The sequence below is a fragment of the Carcharodon carcharias genome, chromosome 14 (genome assembly GCF_017639515.1).
Source record: "Carcharodon carcharias isolate sCarCar2 chromosome 14, sCarCar2.pri, whole genome shotgun sequence".
NCBI lineage: Eukaryota > Metazoa > Chordata > Chondrichthyes > Lamniformes > Lamnidae > Carcharodon > Carcharodon carcharias.
Window position 1 is genome coordinate 35,985,737 of NC_054480.1, and position 26,001 is coordinate 36,011,737.

At 42.4% G+C, this 26,001-nt stretch overlaps 1 protein-coding gene across 4 annotated transcripts in view; it reads right to left on the reverse strand.

The window, feature by feature from the left end:
* Window positions 1–1,499: 1,499 nt before the first annotated feature.
* LOC121286904 (tumor protein D54-like) overlaps window positions 1,500–26,001 on the reverse strand; it is a 71,768-nt gene continuing 47,266 nt past the window's right edge. For all 4 annotated transcript variants that reach the window (XM_041204141.1, XM_041204139.1, XM_041204140.1 and 1 more), the window contains one exon: window positions 1,500–2,946. In XM_041204141.1, the coding sequence (XP_041060075.1) occupies window positions 2,839–2,946 (108 nt within the window). In that variant the 3' untranslated portion in view covers window positions 1,500–2,838. The remainder of the gene's footprint in view (window positions 2,947–26,001) is intronic.

Sequence of the window (26,001 nt, forward strand, 5' to 3'; positions counted from 1 at the left end):
TAAGGAACTGCCTTTTACGTGGCCATGACAATGACTTGCTTAAAGATATTACACCATTTTACGATCAATGAGTGAAAAGTTAGAGAACCTACATCAGGAAAATCATCAGAATTAGAAATTGCTGGAATAAGCTACTGAGCAAAGCGAGAGGCAAAATCAGGGTTATTTAAAATGCAATTAGGTTGCATATTGAGTTAATGCAAAAAGATTGGTGAGCTTCCATTGGCCAAATGGGTTTTCTGATCAATGCAACTAATACCTTGGAAGCGTTCCTTTCTTCTGTACAAATATTAATTCTAACTTCAGAATGCTATCAGTGCTGCCCACCAAATTTACAAATTCCCTTGGACAACTAAACTTAATGTTTAAAATCTCAAAAATTTATGATATAGTTATGACAATGCGCATTTATGTCATTGAAACCATCAAAGAATTTCACAGGAACATCATCAAAATTTGTCATCGAACCACATAAGGCTATTAGGTCAAATGACCAAAAACTTGGTCAAAGGGATAGATTTTAAGAGTGTCAGAGAAAAGTGAGGTATAGAGGCATAACAGTGTAGGAAGGTCATTTAGAGCTAAGGGCCTAGGCAGTTGAAGGAACAGCCACAGGTGGAGTGGTTAAAACTGAGTAAGCTCAGAGGCCAAAATTAGATGAGCACAGATATCTTGGGAGGGTTGTGGAGCTGGAGATGAGAGATAGGAAGGTGCAAGACCATGGTGAGTTTCTCACCAGGGGCAGGAAAAACAGGATAATCATTAGCCAGTCACAGGCTCAACAAGAGCCTGAAGTTTCACTCACAGCAGTGGGGAAAGGAAACACAAAGTTACTTAAATATTGTGAAAGAGATCAGAAACAAACTTGGGTCTTACAGTATAGACAGTGTAGTCCAAAGCACAAGAACCTTCATGATGTCGAGAAGTCCAGCATAATGAAGCCAAGTTTGAAGCAAGACATAGATTTTCCATCTGTTCCACAACTCTCAGATCAAAGGGGAGCAGAGTCTTGGAAGATTTATTCCTACATAGTCCAGCACAAAAACACGGTCTTGGTGTCCAGAAGTTAGAAGCCGAATTTGAGAGAAAATCCATGTACAAGACTTTTCCAAATCTTTATTAGATCAAAGTCAGGGAAAAGGACTTGAACTAACAGGCCATTTAAATGACTTGAAGTTTGGGCTAAAATGCACCCACTGTTAGATCAGGGGAATTTAAAACAGAAGCGGATTAAGGGGGAGAAAGAGCAACAGATGGCCACAGGTTGATGTGCATAGTGAGGAGCTGACTGCCCAGCAGCCACCTTGGATTAAGTTCAGGTCAAGGACAGGGAAGGGAGTTTAGAGAAAGCTTTTCCCAGTGGCCCAATTTTTATGTTTCCTTGGTTTAGTCTTTTCTAAAGTTACATTGGTGCAGCACTCAAAACATTAACAATTTTAACACGAAAAAAATAAAATTCACAACTGATGACACTTCAGTTAAATTATTTGTTATACCACTTTATGGTTCTGTTGCTTTCTTTTAATTTTCTTTTGTAGGATGAAAAAACAGCGGAGAGCAAATACAAATTACATATTAGGTGCTTAAACACCCAGTTATACAGCATCAGTAAATTCTGTAACTCAATAATAGAGACCAGCCAGTTATACTGTGTACCTGGACTGCCATTGTGTATACATAAGCAGAGTCATATGTTACAGCTTGAAAACAGGTCATTCAGCCCATCAAATGTGCCAGGGCTGTCCCACCCCCAGCCCCCAACCCACCAGATACTCAAAAATGTACAATATCCAGTTCAGGCATCTAGTTGCCAGTGAAAATTGTAAGAGAAAAATTAGATTTGAATATTTTGGAAGTATTGTCCACTCTCAGAAAATTAAGTTACAAAGAGGGGGAAGTGGGGAGGGCAGGTGAAGAAAGAAAGGGATATGACTTCTAGGTCAATCAGGGGAAAAAAAAAACACATTCTTTTGGAATGCTTTAATAGCCAACGTTTTATTGTGAGCATTCTAGTGATAGAAAGGGAAATGTACAATTATATCCTGGCATACATGGAACAGAACAACCCCCACCTTTTGTTTGAAAATAGAAACGGTCAGATATTACCCATAATGCATCAAAATATTCTAAACTAAAACCTACGTTGTGATTCATTCCATTAAAACCCACCAAAATTTCACATTTATATCCCTTATAGCCCACTGGATATAAATCATAGCTTGTAACTATCTAGTATTTTGGCTTTATTTTTAAAAAGAAACTTCAGCTTGCTTCAATCACTAACAAATGTACTAACCATACATATTTAAAGCTGCTGGATGTACAACATAAGCAGAAGTAATCCCTGTCCAAATACACACTCTTGAAATGATGTCTGTTGTGGCACATAATCATCCTATACAAGCTTAAATAGTACTGGAAAGTCTATCCACTATTATCCCAGAGTTGGACCATACATATAAAAGTGGCATTAAAGCACAAAGTAAGGCTAGTATGATATGAATGGGAGTTAATAGTAGTGTGCCAAGTACTTGCTACTTTGTTGAAACTGAGGTTTTAAGGTAGTCAAAGCTAGTTTTCAAATAGTGACAACAACTTTATAAAGGGAATATGATCTTTCAAATTTGACAGAAGAATTCTGAAGGTCAATATCTTTGTTCAAGTTTTACATATTACAAAATGGTTATCAGATTTCCTGGAGATCAGCAGTATTGTACTTTTCATCAAATAGGCATCAAATAACCATATGTACATTAACGTGATGGTTGCAACAGCACTAAATTCAATTTGTGTAGATTTGGGATTCAGTGAGTCAGGTATGAAGAGAACAGCTCTTGTTCAGAAAGGTGCATTGTCCTGTGGAAGTTTTTCCTCTGCACTTGGACTTGAAGCAGTAGGAGTATGATAGCCACCTTTGCTGTTATTTTCATTTCCGATAACCTTAGCCTGAAAAAAAAATGCAATGTTAGAAAATACAGGTAGTGCTATTACACTCTCAGATAGAATGTGCGCTAATATTTTTAAATAAGCACCTTGAAAAAAGTGATAAACAAATTACAGACTTGCATTTATGCAATTCCTCTAGTGTTTCACAACCAATTATTCCGTGGAACATAATACTGTAATGTGGGTGAACACCATAAGATCCCACAAACAAATTAAATGAAAGGCCAATTAATCTTTAAAGGACAAATGGAACATTTTAAAAAGGAATAATTCTGAACATGAAGGCATTTGGAATGTGTTTATCCTACAAGCTCAGAGTAAACAAATTTCACTAAATTATTTAATAAACCTGAAGGAAAATAAAGAAAAGCAATTTCTTTGAATCCTGCAGGGAAAGGCAAAGGAAAATGGTTCACTGGGATAAATATAAGAGACTGCAGGAACACATGAAAAGGAATGATCAGGGAGGATCCAATAAAACAGGTCACTATCAGAAGAAATCGAAAATCCTAAAACAAAAAATAAGCTTGAAACAAATGAACTTTCAGTAACGAAATACAGTGTCTAATTATCTTCTCCAATTAGTCACAAGGGAAGTCATCAGCAACATGCCCTCTCTGCAGCCAGAGATAAATTCATTAACTTTCATCTCAACTGTATGAAAATTCTGAACAGCCTTAAAAGGCTCAAAACAAGCAAATTCTCAGAAACAGCCAACATTAATCACAAAGTGATAAGTGCGAGATAAAGGAAAGAAGGCAGAGATTCCTGGGGTAGCAGCATCATTATGTGAGTGTTTTTGGATACTGGGGCAGTACCAGCAATTTAATTGGGGTGCCTGGTGCCCATATTTGAAAAGTGGGCAGAACATACTAGGGTCCCATTAATTGTGTAAAATTATGGAATTTTCTTTTCCAAAAAACCTACTAGGCAGTATGGATTTCTAAGGGGAAGATGTTGCCTGGCAACCTCTTCCAAAGCTCTGAATCACCAATCTAAGTGGACTGTGGAAAGCCTTACAATGCTGTTATTATTAAAATTCCACACCAAAAGTTCAGTTAAACAATGTTGTACACGTTCAGGTTAAGCATTAGGTTCTGGTCGAAAAAATTTAGATGGGTAAAAACAAGTATCAGAAGGGTTATGTCAAGACAACATATTTCTGGACTCGGTGTTGGGACCATGATCATTTATAGTCTACATAAGTTGATTTCAGAAACTCTAAGTTGTCAAATTTCCCAATGTTCACAAACTAGAAGTTGAACCACAGGAGGCACCTAAGTATTGCAGAATGAGTTGGATAAAATATGCAAGGCAAAACAATGAAACTTATTGCAAGCATTAAGTACTACAATTAAGAAAAAATGCATACTCCATGAATGTTGAAGTAGTCTTCTTGCTTTATCTTGGCTGAGGATATTGAGTAAATGAGGCCCAACATATCCAACCAATGTTAGGCAGCAGTCACAAAAGCCAACAGAACACTGAACTACACAGTTAGACCACAAAATAAAAGTCACAGGAAGTCGGATCATATCAAGTACTGCATAGAACTTCTAGCAGCAAAGTTGTAAGGCACATTCAAGCCCATGAGATAATGCAGATTTAAAAAAAAACATGGGGCTAATCCCTGTCAAAATGTCTTGAATTATGAGGAAAAACTGAGGAGAAACTTGGTATTTGCAGCCTAGAAAGACATTTGGAGGCTATTTTAGAAGATAGTTACAAGAAATGGTAAATCTGGAATATTACTTTAAATTAAAATACAAGAGTAGGATAAGGAAATGTGCAAACATATGAATGGGGAGCAGGCCATCCTTGAGCCTGCTCTGCCATTCAATAAGATTGTGGCTTAAACTTGTAAAAGGAATTTAGGGCTAATGACTGGAATTTCTTTCCCCCCCACAAAGTGGTCAACAGTGAATCTGAAAACTGAATTCATCAGAAACAGTTGAGTGCTGAAATTAGATTTTTTTTAAAAAAGGATAATTTTGGATGGATGTAGATGGGCTGAATGACTTTCTTCATCCCCAACCATATTGTGGAAAAATGAAAGTCAGGACACTGGAAAAATGGCTTGCTCTTCAAGTAGCACCATGAGATATTTCATGTCCATTTGAAAAGCAAATGGCATCTTCCATAAGCAGCAATCACTCAATATTGAGTGTCAGTGCAGATTCCATGTCTTGGAACAGCGCTTGAACCAAAAATCAGTCAGGCAAAACACTACCAATAGCACCAAAGCATAATTAGTCTAAACTGAGGTTTTAATAAATATTTCAGATGAGAGCATCAGAAAATTAACTTTAAATCCTACATTACAGACTCCTTTCTTAGAATACTAAAGTCATTTTGTGATGTCATGGTACGCAAGTTCCATTTTTACAGCAATGTGTCTGTGTGTGTTGAACAATACTGTGCACAGAATTTTCAGTAGAGTGTTCTCTCTTCTCTTCACCTCCCCACCACCACCCCCACCTTTCTGTTTACCATTTCAGGAGGGGGAAGACAGTCTTATTTCTGTCATGGAGGAGTTTATGACTAGGTTGCTACAGGGGGAATTTAGTGTAGTGTGCGGTAATATTGAGCTAAATTCAACCTTCCAAGTTAAATTCACAGGAGGGCAATGCTAGGAGATATACACTACAGTTCAGATGGGATGTCTAAAGCACTTTGCTAGAGATGATAAAATGTAGTTTAACATTTTATTGACTGCTCACAGCTGCTACTGCTGTTAAAGTTTTATTCATTTGAACTCAACAGGGGTATTGCCAGGTTAAGCTGTTAGAAACATAGAAAATAGGAAGTGGTTATTTGGCCCTTCGAGCCTGCTCTGCCATTCAATATCATGGCTGAACCTCCAACTCAACACCATACATCTGCTCTCTCTCCATTCCCCTTGATGTCTAGAGTCGAGGCATCTATTTCCTTAAATATATTCAGTGACTTGGCCTCCACAGCCCTCTGGGGTAGAGAATTCCAAAGGTTCACCACCCTGAGTGAAGAAGTTTCTCATCTCAGTCCTAAATAGCCTACCCTGTATCCTGAGACTGTGACCCCTTGTTCTAGACCTCCTAGCCAGAGGAAACATCATCCCTGCATCCAGCGCCGTCAGAATTTCACATGTTTCAATGAGATACCCTCTCCTTCTGAACTCTAGTGAATACAGGCCTAGTCAACCCAATCTCTCCTCAAATGACAAACCTGCTATCCCAGGTATCAGTCTGTTGAACTTACATTGCACTCCCTCTATGGCAAGTATACCCTTTCTGAGGCAAGGAGTCTGAAACTGCACACAATACGCCCGGTGTGATGTCAACAAGGCCCCATACAGCTGCAGTAAGACATCCTTGTTCCTATACTCAAGTCCTCTCTGATTGAAAGCCAACATACCATTTGCCTTCTTAGCTGCTTGCCACACCTGCATGCTTGCTTTCAGTGGTTAGAGTACAAGGACACCCAGGTCCATTTGTACATCAATATTTCCCAATCTAATCACCATTTAAATAATACGCTGCCATTCTGTTTTTCCTACCAAAGTGGCTAACTTCATACTTATCCGCATTATACTGCATCTGCCATGTATTTGCCCACTCACTCAACCTGTCTAAAGTGCCTTGAAGCCTCTTAACACCCTCATCACTCATTCCCAACAAGCTTCATGTCATCACCCCCATCTATTCTGCCAGTTACATCCTCAGAAAACTCCAGTAGGCTTGTCAAACATGATTTCCCTTTGATAAATCCATGACAGAAGGGGCAAAAGCCCGTGGATGTGCTGCCAATCGAGCAGGCTGCGCCCCGCCCACCACCTGACTGACCGCAGGAGCTGCACCCATCCAGGCAAGCAGGTAGTACTCCGCCACACTCCCGACCTATGCTCCACAGATGGCAGACAGGCCCTAGGGAGCCAGGTGAGTCACTCGCCACAGGACTCAAAGCCCCCACCGACCCGCAGCCAGAGCATTCACATGGCTAGTCCAGATCAGCTGCCGGTCAATGGTAACCCCCAGGACACCAACAGTGGGGGACCTAGCGATGGCAATGCCAGTGAACGCCTTTTCTGCATTGACAGGAGAGAAACTGGAAACTGCAGGAAAATGGTTTTGCCCTAGGCAGAGGAATTACGCTGTTAAAATCAAATAAGGCAATCCATTGATGTGGAGAAGACAGCGCAGTTATTTTGTGTTTTCATACAAAGAAGTTATATTGATTGATATAAGTGACTCTGTTCACAATTGTGGTTCCATATGCTTAAGTTCTGAAATAAAGCAACTCCATGATGCCGACAAAACCTCATCTTACCCATGATGCCGACAAAACCTCATCTTACCCATGATGCCGACAAAACCTCATCTTACCCATGATGCCGACAAAACCTCATCTTACCCATGATGCCGACAAAACCTCATCTTACCCATGATGCCGACAAAACCTCATCTTATCCAGCATTTGCTTGCATTACTTTTGGAGACTGAAGCAATACGCATGCAAAAATACATAAGAATATCCAGTTCAGATCACAAGAGGGTACTGCTATACCATAATTTGGCCTGGGGCTTCAACAAGCAAATGGAAGTGACCGACACTGTATCCAAGAAAGTACCAATGGCAAATTTGACTCAATTATCGTTTACTTGTGATATCGAGGCCAATGATTTATAGACTTCACAAATATGGACAGAGTCACAAAATTCATTCCCAAAAACAATCAGGAATCCCATTAAGCTTGAAAGACCAATCATAACTCACTGGTCTTACAATTTTAATTGTGAAAAAAAAAAATACACCATCAATAGCTATCTCGGTTTGATGAAAACAAAGATGATACAGCACAGGTATCAACAGATCATCTCAAAGACTGAGAACTCAGAGAAACTGTTGCCTAGTCACTGTGAACATTAATGATTAATGACTAACCAGCTACCTCCTTTTTACCAAGTCTCACTCACATTTTAAATCTAATTATGCCATCTGGACAAGTGTAGGACACTCTGTTGACAAAGTTCAAGAAACAGAAAATCCTAGGAATTCCAGCAAAGCATGAAGTGCTGTCTGTACATCCTTCAAAAAGAGATAATTACTTGAATCCCTGAACCCCTGCACCACAAAAAATAAAATCAGAAGATTATTTCAAAACAAAATTGGGCTGTGTAACTGAGTTTCCATGTCTACATACCATTGGTAATAACATTCATGATTTTCACACGTACGCTGATGATACCAGGCCTACCTCACCATCAACTCTTGACTCTTCCACTGTCTCAGTGCCATCAGAATGTTGGTCTAATATACAGTCTTGAGTCTCAATTTTCTACATCTGAACATCAAAGTCTAAAACCATTACCATTGGCCCTGCTGCAAACTCCATACGTTTGCCACAAACTTCAATCACTCTGCCTGGCCAGTCTCTCAGGCTGAAACTCTGTCCACAACCTTGGCATCCTCCAGCTCATATGAATTTCTAGCCCCATGTCCTTCCCATCACCCTACAGGAGAAAGACAGCTTACCTCATCTTTGTACCATCAGCTGGCCCTAGTCTTGCCACCAAAATCCTTATTCAAGCCATATCTATCTACAGACTCAATTGCTAAAAATCAGCACACCCAAAATTCTATTGCTCACATCCTATCTCAGGCCAGTCCTGCTCTTCCACCATCCCAGTCTTTGTTGACCTACATTAGCTCCTGGTTCTCCAATGTATCAAATTTAAAATTCTCATCCTCATGTTAACTGCACCTATGACATTGCAATATTTGCTTCACAACCCCAGTGAACTCTCTATCTCTGACTCCAGCCTCTGGTGTATCCTTCCCTCCTTCTGCTCCATCAGCAATTACACCTTTAGCTGTTTAGGTTCTATACTCTGAAATTCACTTCCTAAACTCCTATGTTTTGACATTTTCCATCTACTTTAAGATCCTCTTTACAAGCTTCATCTTTGACCAAACTTTTAGTCATCCCTAATAACTGCTTTTTTTGGCTTGGCATCACTATATTTATGTCTTGATGAAATGCCGTAGGCATTTTTCTACAAAGGTAACATATAAATGCAAGTTTCTGTTGTTGTTATAAAAACCCAAATAGTAAAATGATGAAGTTTTACATAGAAAATCAGATAACAACTATTCTGTGCAGTGAAAAGGATACAAACTTTAGCAACAAAAGGGCTTTTCATATTGGACTTTTAAGCCAGGTTCCAGGAAAAGACTTCACACAGCTAAATCCAAGGAACAGCTTGGAACTATTAAACTGTCACATATTTTCGTCAACCTTTAAACTCAGATTAAGCTGAGTTTTACACAATTTTGCAAAGAACCACAAGGCTCTTCCCCCACTCCTACCCTCCCACTCCCTTTGGATATAAATTCCAAGAACAATTAGTTTCCTCACCTATCACACGCCCGCTGGTTTCAGTGACCCATCCACAATTAACCCCTCCCCTATCCTACATTGTCTCTCAGAATCACTGATTATATATTCAAAAGAGTGGATGGTCTGATATTCATCAGGTACTGCACCTGTCAATGGTGTTGTAAATGTTAACATTACATGACATGGAAAACAATGGGGCACCACCTAATATTACATAACAGTATCTTTCTGATCAACTGAAAGTTAACAAAATTAATGATTGTAACTACATACTCTTGCCAGCTAGTGTCACTGTGGACTAGCTTAATTTTTGAAACAGCATCCATGTTGTTTTAGATAAAGACTACAAGGATTTAATTATTTTTTACATAAATGTAATTTTTAATGTGAATTAACTCATTCTTACAAATCACCTGGACTGAAATTTGCCAAATTGATACCCTTAAAAGGCACCAGTAGCTGGCTGCAAAATTTCAAAAGACAACTGCCAACACAGCAAAACTAAACATAAAAGCACTAAACTACCTCATGCCAACACTATAAATGAAACTTTACTCCCACCCTTAAACTAATCCAAAACCAGTGATATTGGCAGAGAAAAAAAAGGCAAAACACGGTTTAAACTCTGGCAGTGCAAACACACCATTCTTTTCTGTTGCCCTAGGAGGTAGAAAACTAAAATAGTTTACCACAAACTTTCCTCACACTTGCAGGCAGGAAGTACTCAGCCCCAATTACACCACGACCACCCACCCGACCTTCCAAAATGTAACTTGTACTGTCTCCCAGGTATCAAAGGCACAAGTTATCTCCCTGCTCCCCGATCACTAACGTAAAAATTCAACTCCGTGCTCCTACATTGGCAAAGTTCCTTCTGATCCTCCCTGCCAATCGTCATCCTTCCTACCCTTAGAATCTGCTTTCCTTTCTTTTCCCACTGTTTTGGTACAACTTCATTTCGCTGCCCTCGAACACCGTTTGAACTGAAAATGCCATTGGTCTCGACTATTCATGTGATCACAAGAGATAAACTAGTTCAGTTTATTTTCCAGCTTCCCATTTCTCTTAATATTACTAAGCATTTGATCCCATCATACCTAGCACAAAGGAAGATGGTTGTGGTTGCTGCAGGTCAATCATCTCAGTCCCAGGAATCACCCCAGGAGTTCCTCAAGGTAGTGTCCTAGGCCCAACCATCTTTAGCTGCTTCAATGACCTTCCGTTCATCATAAAGTCAGAAGTGGGGATGTTTGCACATGATTGCAGTGTTCAGCACCATTCACAACTCCTCAGATATCGAAGCAGTCCAAGTCCATATGCAACAAGTCTTGGACTACATCCAGGCTTGGGCTGATTAAGTGGCAAGTAGTATTTGCACCACAGGAGTGCCAGGCAATGACCATCTCCAACAAAAGAGAATCTAAATCACCCCCTTGACGTTCAATGGCATTATCACTGAATCCCCCACTATCAACATCCATGGGGGTTACAATGACCAGAAACTGAACTGGACTAGCCATATCAATACTGTGGCTACAAGAGCAGGTCAGAGGCTAGGAATTCCATACCGAGTAAATCAACTCCCCAAAGTCTGTCCATCTACAAAGCACAAGTCAGAAGTGTGATGGCATACACTCCACTTGCCAGGATGATTGCAGTACCAGCAACACTCAAGAAGCTTGACACCATCCAGGACAATGGTGCCCACTTGATTGGCACCCATCCACCACCTTAAACGTTCACTCTCTCCACCACCTATGCACAGTGGCAGTAGTGTGTATAATATACAAGATGCATTGTAGCTCAACAAGCCTCCATCAACAGCACCTTCCAAACTAGTGACTTCTGACATCTCGAAGGGCAAGGGCAGATGCAAGGGAATACCACCATCTGTAAGATCCCCTCCAAGCCACAGACTGCTGTGACTTAACATAAGAACATAGAAAAATAGGAGGTCATTCGGCCCTTTGAGCCTGCTCTGCCATTCAATATGATCAGAGCTGAACCTCTGTCTCAATGCCATACCCCTTGATGTCTTGAGTCTAGCCATCTATTTCCTTCTTAAACATATTCAGTGACTTGGCCTCCACAGCCTTCTGTGGTAGAGAATTCCACAGGTTCACCACTCTGAGTGAAGAAGTTTCTCATCTCAGTCCTAAATGGCCTACCCCATATCCTGAGACTGTGACCCTTTGTTCTAGACACTCCCCCCAACCCTCCAGCCAGAGGAAACTTCATCCCTGCATCCAGTCTGCCCAGTCCTGTCAGAATTGCATACGTTCCAATGAGATCCCCTCTCATTCCTCTAAACTCCAGTGAATACAGGCCTAATCAGCCCAATCTCTCCTCATACGACAATCCTGCCATCCCAGGAATCAGTCTGGTGAACCTACATTGCACTCCCTCTACAGCAAGTATATCCTTAGGTAAAGAGACCAAATCTGCACACAATACTCCAGGTGTGGTCTCACAAGGCCCTGTGCAGCTGCAGTAAGGCATCCTTGCTCCGGTACTGAAGTCCTCTTGCAATGAAGGCCAACATACCATTTGCCTTAAACATTCACTCTCTCCACCACCTATGCACCGTGGCAGCAGTGTGTATCATATATAAGATGCATTGCAGCTCACCAAGCCTCCATCAACAACATCTTCCAAACCAGTGACTTCTAACACCTCGAAGGACAGGGGCAGATGCAAGGGAGTACTATTTGCCTTCCTAACTGCTTGCTGCACCTGCATGCTTGCTTTCAGTGACTGGTGTACAAGGACACCCAGGTCCCTTTGTACATCAACCTTTCCCAATTTATCACCATTTAAATAATACTCTGCCTTTCCATTTTTCTTACCAAAATGGATAACTTCACACTTATCCATGTTATACTGCATCTGCGCATTCACTCAACTTGTCTAAATCACCTTGAAGCCTAACATCCTCCTCACCACTCACATTCCCACCAAGTTTCATGTAGTCAGCAAGCTTGGAAATAGTACATTTGGTCCCCTCATCCAAATCATCGATATGGACTTGATGTCAACTAGGAACTATATCACTGTTCCTAGCTCAAAATCCTGGAACACTCTCCCTAACAACAGTGGATGTATCTGCACATGACATGCAGCGGTTCAAGGCAACAGCCTCACCTCCACCTTCTCGAGGGCAATAAATGCTGGCCTAGACAGTGACATCCAGATCCCACGAATGAATAAAAAAATTATGCCTTTGTCCTAATCACCAGCCCATCTTGCCAATCTAACCACATTCCTTCAGCTTGTTTGCATCTTCCCCAGTATTTGAATCTGCCCCCCTGTGCAACTTAGTGTCATCTCCTAACATATTTAAAGCTTGGTATTTAATATTTCTGCAACTTGAATTTTTTTTTCCATTTTAGCTCTTCACCAGTTTCTGATCACCTTCACCTTATTTACATGCATCTTGGTCTATCATGCTGTACATTGTTTCTAGAGTATAAAACAATTTCTTTCTTCTACCCTTGTATTCCACAATAGTATCAGGAATTGTTTCAGGCAGGATCCATCTAGCACCTGAAACCCCATCATCAGTATTTTCCCTTAGACATAGACAGAGTTATACAGCACAGAAACAGGCCCTTCGGCCCATCGTGTCCGTGCCGACCATCAAGTACCTATCTGTTCTAATCCCATTTTCCAGCACTTGGCCCGTAGCCCTGTATGTTATAGCATTTCATGTGCTCATCTAAGTAATTCTTAAATGTTGTGGGAGTTTCTGCCTCTACCACCACCCCCCACCCCGGCAGTGTATTACAGATTCCAACCACCCTCTGGGTGAAAAAAATTTTTCCTCAAATCCCCTCTAAACTTCCTGCCCCTTACCTTAAATCTATATCTATGCCCCCTGGCTATTGACACCTCCACTAAGGGGAAAAGTTTCTTCCCATCTATGCCCCTTATAATTGTGTATACCTCTATCAGGTAACCCCATCAGCCTTCTCTACTCTAGCCTATCCAGTCTCTCTTCATAGCTGAAACTCTCCAGCCCTTGCTGCATTTCCAATAATCCCAAATCCTATTTCTGCTCATATCTACTTTTCACTGTTACCCTCCTTCCCTAGCAACGCAGTAGCTTTATACTGGGTCCAATAGAATTCCACTTCCTTGGTTTCGCTGTCTTATTAATGCTGTGCAGTTTACTTAGCCAACTCCCACAAATAGGCATTTTAATTTACTGGATTAAAGGAAAACAGATAAAAGGTTCTAATTTTACAGTACAATTATGATGAATTCAAAAAATCTCTCAAATCCAAAGCCCCACTTCTCCAACATGTAACACATTTGCACAAGGTAGCCAAGATAAAGCAATTAAAAAAGAGTTTAGTGGCCTTTATTTTGTATTGAGAGATAGTAAGCCAAAAGCACATGTAACACTGACAGTTGGTACAAGACTATTTCTTTTCATCGGGCTTCCAATGGTCTGCCTTAGTTCATTTTCATTTAATACCAGCTCTGATCTAATATTGATCAAACTAGATTGTGTCTTTTTATACAATGTTTTACCTCATCTCCTGACCCAGTTTCACTTCCTACTCAGGCTAATTTTGATGATTCTCAGCCACAAACTTGATTCCTTCTCTAGCTGTGTCTAGTTCTATGAGGCCACACTATTCAAAATCAACAACAACTTGGTACTTAAAGGAAAAAAATCCTGTTGGACTCCTTATGTGCAACCTTCATAAAGTATTTATAGTTCAACACAAGCCATTCAGCCAAACAGATCCATGCTAGCATCTATGCTCCACATGAGCCTTCTCCCACACTACTGTGATAGTTTTGTTCAATCCAGCTTTTAAAAGTGGTTGGCACTGAAGATCCTTTACTGTTAACTTAATGAAAGTATATTCAGAGTGTATGTAATGCACAATAAATTCTGCATATACTCTGCAGATTCATTCTTTGAAAAAACGTTTATGTTACACAAGGTCGAAAACTATTTACCTTTGGATTTTCTCATTATTTCACTGGCATCAGACTCTGATCTTCACATGGCCGTGGATGGAATTTAATGCTCTCCCCCGTGCCATGTTTGGAAGTGGGGAGGCATTTAATCAGGCAGGAGGGTGCCTGATGGGAATCCCACAGCCTTCCCACTTCTGCCCCGATTAACTTCAAGGCAGGAAGGCTGGCGGACAACCTTCCCACCCCATCGCTAATTGAGTCTCTTAAATAGGCAATTAGTGCCCACTTAAGGGCCTCATTCATGAATAGTTGCTGCATGGGAAGCCCAGAGATGAGGAATTCTTGTTCAAAAGGGACCCAGCATCAGGAAGGGGGTCAAATTACCTGCTGCGAGCCAACCCACCTCGCCCCCCCCAGCCAGCCTTGGCTGCCAAACCTTCTCTCCCCTGCATCCATGGTGGGTCAGAGAGGTTACAAAGCCTGATGATCACTTGGCAAAAAAAAGACTTGACTCACCCATGTCCTGGGGTCCCTCGCTGATCCTGGGAGGGAGGTGGGTACATTGCCCTCAGCTCTCTGGTAGCAGGACCCCAGGGTTCTTGATCCCTGGGAAGGCCTGCTGTTGGCCAATTAAGTGCTTGACTGGCACTCAATACAGTAGGCTTCCCCCAAAGGTGGTAACATAGGGCTCTTGCCAGCCCTCAGCTGGCAGGCGAGGACCCTGCCGCTGTTATTAAATACCACCCCATGTTTCATGAGTGGCTCTCTGACTTTCACATTGATTAACAGTCTTTGATACTGAAGCTCCTTTATATTATTTACAGTTGAAAGACTATTCCCTGTGTTACCCAATCTTTGCTATTCCACACACTCTCTTCCCCAGGGATTACCCCAGGGAATTTCATGTGGAAATTGAGATAAATCATGGTAAAGAATACACTACACTATAGGCACACTTCAAGAGGGAATTTGTTTTCTATGTTCAATTCAATTTTTACTGTTTTTTTGTTTTGTTTGAAGAGCTTTTTTTAATAAAAACAATTATTCATTTTCTCCCCATTCTCTAATCAGGTCTTTTTTCAACTGATAGTCAGGTTTTGTAACCTTTCTGACCCATGCAGTTTCCTACACTGTTCAGTAGTTCCTTTTATTTTAAATTTGATCATGGCTTTTATTCCCAACTGGTAATTTGAAATCAAGCAGCGTGTGGGCGCTGCTGGCAATGCCAGCATTTATTGCCCATCCCTGGTTGCCCTTGAGAAGGTGTTGGTGAGCTGCCTTCTTGAACCACTGCAGGATTTTGACCCAGTGACAGTGCAGGAACGATGACAGTTTCAAGTCAGGATGGTGTGTGGCTTGGAGGGGAACTTGCAGGTGGTGGTACTCTTATGCACCTACTGTCCTTGTTCTTCGAGGTGTTGAGGTCACGCTTGGATTGAAGGAGCCTTGGTGAGTTGCTGCTGTGCATCTTGTAGATAATATATGGTGTTGCCATTATGCGGTGGCAGAGGGAGTGAATGCTTAAGATGCCAAATCAAGTGGGATGCTTTGTGCTGTATGGTGGCAAGCCTCTTATGTGTTGCTGGAGCTGCACTCATACAGGCAAGTGCAGAGTATCCCATCACACTCTTGATTTGCACCTTGTAGGTGGTAGGCTTGGGGAAGTCAGGAGGCAAATTACTCACCACAGATTTCCCAGCATCTGATCTGCACTCGTAGTCACAGTATTCCAGCTCAGTTTCCGGTCAATGTTGATGGTGTAGGATTCAGCAATGGCAATGCCATTGAATGTCAAGGAGATGGTTAGATTCTCTTGTTGGATATAGTCATTGCCAGGCAATTGTATGGTGCGAATATTACTGCGCACTTACCAGGCCAAGCCTGAATGTTGTCTCGGACTTATTGCATATGGACACAGACGAGTCATGAATGGCGCTGAACACTGTGCAGTCAGCGAACATCCCCACTTCTGACCTTACGATGGAAGGAAGATCATTAATGAAGCAGTTGAAGATGGTTGGGCCTAGGACACTACTCTGAGGAAATCCTGCAGCAATCCTTGGGACTGAGATGATTAAACTCCAACCACAACCATCTTCCTTCGTGTTAGGTGAGGCTCCAACAAGTGGAGAATTGTCCTCATGCCTCCAGTTTTGCCAGGGCTCCTTGATGCCACACTGTCAAATGCTGCCTTGATATCAAGGGCATAGTCAGACAGAGTTCAGCTTTTTTGTCCACGTTTGGATCAAGACTGTAATGAAGTCAGGAGCTCAGTGGCCCTGACAGAACCCAGGTGCCTTTTCTAATCCCACCTTCCTGCACCCAGCCCATAGCCTTGCAGATTACAGCACTTTAGGTGAAGATCCAGGTACCTTTTAAAAAAGTTTAGAGTTTCTGCCTCTACCACCAACTTGGGCAGCGAATTCCAGACACCCACTACCCTCTGCGTAAAAAAGTTCTTACTCATGTCCCCCCTACATCTTCTGTCACTTATCTTGAATCTATGTCCCATGGTTCTAAAATTCTCCACCAAGGGAAACAATTATATCCTGTCCACGCTATCTATTCCCCTCAATTTTGTACACCTCAATCAAGTCACTTCTCAGCCTTCTTTGTTCTAAGGAAAATAACCCCAACCTATTCAATCTCTCCTCATAGCTACACTTTTCTAACCCTGGCAACATTCTTGTAAACTTCCTCTGCACTCTCTCCAGAGCTATTACAACCTATTACATACAATGTGGTGACCAGAACTACACACAATACTCCAGTTGTGGCCTCACCAGTGTTTTATACAATTCCAACATTATATCCTTATTTTTATATTCTATACCTCTGCCAATGAAGGAGAGTATTCCATTTGCCTTCTTTACAACCTTGTTTTGCTGCCTTCAGGGACCTGTGTACTTGTACGCCAAGATCTCTCACTTCATCTACCCCTCTTGGTATATTCCCATTTATTTTGTAATCCCTGTAACTGTTTGACCTCAAACTTCTCTATGTTAAAATCCATCTGCCACTTTAGCTCCCACTCCACAACCCAACTATATCGTTTTGGAGATTATGGCTATCCTCTACACTATCCACTACTCGGCCAATCTTTGTGTCATCTGCAAATTTCCCAATCGTGCCCCCCATGTTCGCGTCCAAATCGTTAATATATAACACAAACAGTAAGGGTCCCAACACCGAGCCCTGTGGAACACCACTTGAGACAACTTTCCATTCGCAAGGGCATCCATCGACCATTACCCTTTGTTTCCTGTTACAAAGCCAACCTTTTATCCAGTTTGCCACATTACCCTGAATCCCATGGGCTTTTACTTTCCTGACCAATCTGCCATGTGGGACCTTGTCAAATGCCTTGCTAAAATCCATGTACACAACATCCTTCACTAGCACTACCTTCATCAACCCTTCTTGTCACTTCCTCAAAGAATTCAATCAAATTTGAGAGGCAAGACCTTCCTTTAACAAATCCATGTTGACCATCCCTGACTAGTCCATGCCTTTCCACATAACATTTAATCCTATCTATCTCTCAGGATTGATTCTACTAATTTGCTCACCACCGATGTAAGACTAATTGGCCTATAATTGTTTGGCATTTCCTTTGATCCCTTTTTAAACAATGGAACAACGTTTGCATTTCTCCGGTCCTCCAGTACCTCCCCTGTATCTAGTGAAGATCTGCTTTCTCCTCCCTGACTTCCTTCCATCAGCAGCCTTACAAACAATCCATCTAGCCCTGGGATTGCTCAAATTTGACTTGATGCCATAAGACTTCATGGCATCCGGAGTCAATGCCAAGGGCAAGTCCCTCCTGGCTGTATACCACTGTGCCATAATCTCTGGTGGTCTGTCCTGCCAGTGGGACAGGACATACTCAGGAATGGTGATGGAAGAGTCTGGGACAATTACTCCAAGGTATGATTTTGAGTGTATGACTGTCAAGCTGTTGCTAGTCTGTGGGAACAAGCCCCAGAGGTTAGTAAGGAGGACTTTGCAGGTTGACAAGGCTGTGCACACCGTTCTAGTTTCCAATGCCTAGGTCAATGCCGGGTGGCCTGTCTGGCTTCATTCCTTATGGACTTTTCTGTAGCAGTTTGATACAACCGATTGGCTTGCAAGGTCATTTCACAGGAGAATTAAGGGTCAACTTCATTGCTGTGGGACGGGAGTCACATGTAGGCCAGGCAAGGATGGCAGATTTCCTTCCCTGATATCAATGCAAAATATCGGGGATGCTGAAGGTATGAAGTAAGCTCTGAAGGTCTGGCAGCATCTGTAGTGAGAGAAACAGAGTTAATGTTTTGAGTCCAATATAACTCTTCTTCGGAACTACTACTTCTTAAGTAGACATATTGGACCCAAAATGTTAACCATTTCTCTCTACAAATGCTGCCAGGCCAGCTGAGTTTTTCCAGCACTTGGTTTTTATTTCAAATTTCCTACCCTAATGCACATCAGTGAACTAGTTGGGCCTTTATGACAATTGACAATGGTTTCATAGTCACCATTACTGAGACTAGCTTTTAACTCCAGATTTAAATTTAAATTCCACCAGCTGCCATGGCGTGATTTGAACCAGTGCCCCCAGAGTATTAGCTTGGGTCTCTGGATCACTAGTCCAGTGACATTACCATTACACTATTGCCTCCCTGATACAGTCCCTAGCTGTTTGAGTTCTACAAAATGGAAATCAGTAAGCACATATTAAATATTCAATACAGCTCTTTCATCCAGCGACAGAAACGCAACCAGTTGTGCACTTTTTAGGAAGGAGGTTAGGTACAATTTATTTTGCTGGCCCTCTGCACTTTGGAAAATCTTCCTAAATTTCGTGAACAGAGCAAGACCAGCAGGGAGCATAAAGGAGCAGTAACAGAGCACCGAGGACAAGAACAGAGTGAGACCAGTGGGGAGGTAAAACAGGTTGGAGGTACACATTTGAAAATAATCTTAGGTGTGGCGTCAGAGAGGAGTAGGTAAGCGATTGGTTGGACAGCATTTTAACTCTTTCCTCCTTGAACGTTGAGAAATTAAATAATTCAATCAGGTGACTATAACAGGAAGTATATGAATAAAAGTAAAACAGAACAGAACATGTCAAGAGGCATTAATTTACTGGGGCAGTAGGTTTATCTGGTAAGCTGGAGTGGCATGGAGGGGGGGGGGGTGTTGTTAAAAATACTGTATTAAATTTATAGCTTTAACTAGTTAAACTACTTAATAAATAAATGATATTTCTAAACCTGAAATTTAACTAGTTAAATAACACAAAAAAGATAGCAGGGTGATGTGTTGCAGCTGTAGCATGTGAGGACTACTGGACACCTGTGTGATCTACAGCAACCACATCAGCAGTGCAGCTCAAGAAACTTCATGTCAGAGTTGATGAGCTGGAGCCTGAGCTTTGGACACTGCGATGCAGAGGAGAAAAGTTGCCTGCATACTTAGTTCCAGGAGGCAGTCACACCTCTTAGGCTAGGTGCTTCTAATTTGGTCTGTGCTCAGGGACAAGAGGATGTCACTGCAAGTGAGGCAGGTTTGAGGATCCAAAAGATAACAATGGAGTGGCCTTAGCCCTTGCACACGTCCAACAGGTTCGACATTCTTGCAACTTGTGTGGAGGAGGGAGCGCAGGAATGATGAGCAAACTGACAACAACATGATGCAGGCAGCCATTCAAGTTGGGGGAGACAAAAGGAACATGGTAGTACTAGAAGAAGACAGTAAGGTTATGGGGATAGATAGTGTTCACTGCAGCCAAGAGTGAGAAGAGTCCCAAAGGCTGCGTTGTCTGCCTGGTGCTAGGGTTAAAGACATTGCCTCAGGTCTGGAAAGGAGCTTGGGAATAGGAGGGGAAGGATCCAATTGTCATGGTCCACATAGACACACAAGAGGTTCTGCTAAAGGAGTATGAATGGCTAGGAGCTAAATTAAAAGACAGAACCAAGCCATGGGCACATTGGCATAGGGTAAATAAGATCAGAGGGTTGAATGCGTGGCTCTAAGATTGGTTTTGGAGAACTGGGTTTCAATTCATGGAACACTTGCACCTATGGAACACTTGCACCTATGGAGGAAAGAGGGAGCTGTATGTTGGGACAGTCTTCACTTGAACAGCAGTGAGAAGTGTTCTGGGGAATTGTATAACTAGGGATGTAGAGAGGGCTTTAAACTAAATTGAGGGTTTGGGGTTGGGGGAGGAGAAAGAGAAGGGCAGGGTTCACGCAAGGGAGGACTTGGAATGTTAATAAACCTGAAATGTAAAGCTAGTCTTTGTAATGGTGACTATGACAACGATTATTGATTGTTGTAAAACCCATCTGGTTCACGAACGTTCTTTAGGGAAGGAGATCTGCCATCCTTACCCAGTCTGGCCTACATGTGTTTGCAGACTCTCAGGAACATAGCTGATTCTTTCTGCCCTCTGAAATGACTTAACAAGCCACTCAGTTCAACTGCAATTAAGGATAATAAACAAATGCTGGCCTTGGTCTGTATTTTTCTTTTTTTTTTACAAAATTCCCTTGGCAGCCACATGTAATGAGAAGACATGCTCACATGTACCTTTAAATCCCTACAAGCTGTATAAATGTAAAGCTATTTGACCTCAAGGAGGCACCTTTCTACCATAAGATTTAAAACTGAGCAGATAGCAGTGCTGCAGAAGGACCAACAACAAAGGATACTAATTTGGTTTCACAGACCAGACAGAACTGGACCACTTCTTGATTGTGAGCCATGGTTTAGACATTGTTTTCTTGGAGAAAGACTATTAATGGTCTATTCTAACCTAAGGGGATCAGCGAAACACAATCATATCTTCATAGATAAAAACAAAAAAACTGCGGATGCTGGATATCCAAAACAAAAACAGAATTACCTGGAAAAACTCAGCAGGTCTGGCAGCATCGGTGGAGAAGAAAAAAAATCATATCTTCACCCTCCATCTGCAAATACTTACAGAAGGGGTCACTAGATAGCATTCAACAACGCTGGCTGATTCTTTTCCCCTCTAACCTAACAGGATTAGGGTAATTGAGGCAAATTTCTTGCAATAAATTCATAAGTGTAACTCAACAGTTCACTGCTACAAATAGTTCACCAGTGTTGGTTGGGGTGGGGGAACGGTGCAGTGGGGAGAAAAATGTGTGGGGATGGAAAAGACAAACCACAGGTGAGAACTCCTGAATTTGTTGATGCCTGTGTTAGTACAGAATTGTTAACAGATCTAATTTAATCTAAAAAAAAGTTAACAGTAACCTACAATGCAACACAACAATGCTTTTTCCAGAATTCAGAACACATCAAAAAAAAGGGGGAAAAAAATTGGCCAGCAGATGGCAATATACAAGCAAATAACCACTATCTTCAGCACTGCACAGAAGGCTGGTGGCCATTTTGTGTGTTGCAGCAGCCATTCAGGATCCAGCTGATGGTGGGAACCTTCTTGCTGGATGTCACTTAAATGCTGCCTGAGAGAAAAAATTGGAGGGATGATAAAGATCAACAACACTGCAATTTATTGATGCATCAATTCAAGTTCAGTTATTATTTCCATCTCTAACAATTATACCAATGACCATTTTGACAAGGTGCACATAATTCCAGAAATTCTGAAAACATGCATTTAAAGTACTATCTGCAGAATGAATCTGTCTAATTATTAATTTTGTAGTCAGCTCTGAATGTGATTTAATTGCCCTGCTTTTGGCATTGCACTACCAGAATAAGTTCCATTTCTGGATTGGTCTTAAATCAGGTTTTTGAACAAAGGCATGTAAAAGACTGGACTGACACAGGACATCAGCCTAAAAAAACTCAACTTGCACTTATCAGGAGAATTCACAGGAATACCAAGGGTAAAGGGAACAATAATTGATACTGAAATAAAAACAAAAAACTGCGGATGCTGGAAATCCAAAACAAAAACAGAATTACCTGGAAAAACCCAGCAGGTCTGGCAGCATCGGCGGAGAAGAAAAGAGTTGACGTTTCGAGTCCTCATGACCCTTCCACAGAACTGAGCGAATATAAGGAGAGGGGTGAAATATAAGTTGGTTTTGGGGGCGGGGGGGGGGGGGGGGGGTTTTGGTGTTGGTGTGGTTGTAGGGACAAGCAAGCAGTGGTAGGAGCAGATAATCAAAAGATGTCACAGACAAAAGAACACAGGTATTGAAAGTAGTGATATTATCTAAACGAATGTGCTAATTAAGAATGGATGGTAGGGCACTCAAGGTACAGCTCTAGTGGGGGTGGGGTGGAAAGACTAACAGGGCATAAAAGATTTGAAAATAATGGAAATAGGTGAGAGAAGAAAAATCTATATAAATTATTGGAAAAAACAAAAGGTGGAAGAAACAGAAAGGGAGTGGGGATGGAGGAGGGAGTTCAAGATCTAAAGTTGTTGAGTTCAATATTCAGCCCAGAAGACTGTAAAGTGCCTAGTCGGAAGATGAGGTGCTGTTCCTCCAGTTTGCGTTGGGCTTCACTGGAACAATGCAGCAAGCCAAGGACAGACATGTGGGCAAGAGATCAGAGTGGAGTGTTAAAACGGCAAGCAACAGGGAGGTCTGGGTCATTCTTGCGGACAGACCGCAGGTGTTCTGCAAAGCAGTCGCCCAGTTTACGTTTGGTCTCTCCAACGTAGAGGAGACCGCATTGGGAGCAACGAATGCAGTAGACTAAGTTGGGGGAAATGCAAGTGAAATGCTGTTTCACTTGAAAGGAGTGTTTGGGCCCTTGGACAGTGAGGAGAGAGGAAGTGAAGGGGCAGGTGTTGCATCTTTTGCGTGGGCATGGGGAGGTGCCATAGGTGGGGATTGAGGAATAGGGGCTGATGGAGGAGTGGACCAGGGTGTCCCGGAGGGAACGATCCCTACGGAATGCCGCCGGGGCCGGGGGTGAAGGGAAGAAGTGTTTGGTGGTGGCATCATGCTGGAGTTGGCGGAAATGGCGGAGGATGATCCTTTGAATGCGGAGGCTGGTGGGGTGATAAGTGAAGACAAGGGGGACCCTATCATGTTTCTGGGAGGGAGGAGAAGGCGTGAGGGCGGATGCGCGGGAGATGGGCCGGACACGGTCGAGGGCCCTGTCAACGACCTTGGGTGGAAAACCTCGGTTAAGGAAGGAGGAGGACATGTCAGAGGAACTATTTTTGAAGGTAGCATCATCAGAACAGATGCGACGGAGGCGAAGGAACTGAGAGAATGGGATGGAGTCCTTACAGGAAGCGGGGTGTGAGGAGCTGTAGTTGAGGTAGCTGTGGGAGTCGGTAAGCTTGTAATGGATATTGGTGGACAGTCTATCACCAGAGATTGAGACAGAGGTCAAGGAAGGGAAGGGAAGTGTCAGAGATGGACCATGTGAAAATGATGGAGGGGTGGAGATTGGAAGCAAAATTAATAAATTTTTCCAAGTCCCGACAAGGGCATGAGGCAGCACCGAAGTAATCATCGATGTACCGGAGAAAGAGTTGTGGGAGGGGGCCAGAGTAGGAGTGGAACAAGGAATGTACCACATACCCCATAAAGAGACAGGCATAGCTGGGGCCCATGCGGGTACCCATAGCCACACCTTTTATTTAGAGTAAGTGAGAGGAGTTAAAGGAGAAATTGTTCAGTGTGAGAACAAGTTCAGCCAGACGGTGGAGAGTAGTGGTTGACGGGGATTGCTCGGGCCTCTGTTCGAGGAAGAAGCTAAGGGCCCTCAGACCGTCCTGGTGGGGGATGGAGGTGTAGAGGGATTGGACGTCCATGGTGAAGAGGAAGCAGTTGGGGCCAGGGAACTGGAAATTGTTGATGTGACGTAAGGTGTCAGAGGAATCATAGATATAGGTGGGAAGGGACTGGACAAGGGGAGAGAGAAGGGAGTCAAGATAACGAGAAATGAGTTCCATGGGGCAGGAGCAGGCTGACACGATCGGTCTACCAGGACAGTTGTGTTTGTGGATTTTGTGTAGGAGGTAGAAGCAGGCCATCCGAGGTTGGGCGACTATCAAGTTGGAAGCTGTGGGAGCAAGATCTCCAGAGGAGGTGAGGTCAGTGACAGTCCTGGAAACAATGGCTTGATGTTCAGTGGTGGGGTCATGGTCCAGGGAGAGGTAGGAGGAAGTGTCTGCTTTATATAGATTTTTCTTCTCCCACCTATTTCCATTATTTTTAAATCTTTTATGCCCCGCTAGTCTTTCCACCCCACCCCCACTAGAGCTATACCTTGAGTGCCCTACCATCCATTCTTAATTAGCACATTTGCGTAGATAATGTCACTTCCTTCAACACCTCTGTGTTCTTTTGTCTGTGACATCTTTTGATTATCTGCTCCTATCACTGCTTGCTTGTCCCTACAACCACACCAACTCTTCCCCCTTCCACACGCCCCCCCACCTCCCCCCCTAAACCAGCTTATATTTCACCCCTCCTTATATTCGTTCAGTTCTGTGGGAGGGTCACGAGGACTCGAAACGTCAACTCTTTTCTTCTCCACTGATGCTGCCAGACCTGCTAAGTTTTTCCAGGTAATTCTGTTTTTGTTAATAATTGATACTGTATGGGAAGAGAATGCTGATTGGTTGGTAAGTGAACTCTGATTGGTAGAGGCATTGCCACAGAGAACGCACTGGTCAAATGGTGACTATCAGTCAACCGCCATGCATTGATTGAAATTTAAACCAGGCAGCTCGACTGATTGCCCTGAGAAATGAGCCAATGCCTTGACCAGCGAATGGCTGTCACTTATTTTGTTTAGCTGAAACAACTAATGTACATGTATGTTCTGTCTGCAAAGAATAAGGACCTGTGTACTAACAAAAAAAAGAAAATGCTGAAAAAACTCAGGTCTAGCAGCATCTGTGGAGGGAGAAACAAAGTTAATGTTTCGAGTTCATATGACCCTTCTTCGAGCATTTCCAGCATTTTCTGTTTTTTGTTTCAGATTTCCAGCATCCGCAGTATTTTGCTTTTATCTTAGTGTTTAATCCACTGCCACTTCTCTTCCAGGAATGCTAACCTTGAAGATGTACTGCTCTTTTCTCCAACAGGATTTCCGTTTTGTCTCTTTTGCCCTGTTCAGCTTCTTGCTTTCCATTTCCCTCCTTGTGTTTGACAAGGTGTTTACCAAAGCTTGCTTCCACAGCCATATTTCCTTCTTCAGTGACTGTCTGTCTCCGACTTAACCCCACGTGGATTCCAACTGAAGTTTCATCTCTCATGTTTCGAATCCACCCAGGATTACAGGTAACTCCGAGACATACAACATTCCTCGGACTGCTGTTCTCGCCGCACCCCGAGATCCACGCTCAGTGTCATGTGTTGCTATATTAAACACACTATCTCTCTCTCCAGAAGAACCAACTTATCCTATCTCAAAGCTGCCCTTGTTCCCAGTTTCATTTCATTCTTTGTCTCATCTGCTCTGAAGGGTCATAAGGACTCGAAACATTAACTCTATTTCTCTATCCACAGGTGCTCCTAGACTTGCTGAGTTTTTCCAGCATTTTCTGTTTTTGTTTCATATTTCCAGTATCCGCAGTATTTTGCTTTTAGTCCTGTGCATTAATATACGTAGCTTCCACTGTTTGCAAATGTGCCACACTGCAAGCCTGACTGGCAATCTTAAATTAGCATAATTCTTAGAACACTGAGGATTACTTAGCAAATGTTCTCCAATCACGGAATCACGTCTCACATTGGACATTGTTTTGAGTTTTGCAAGCACGGGCTGGTTGGGCATGGTCTTGT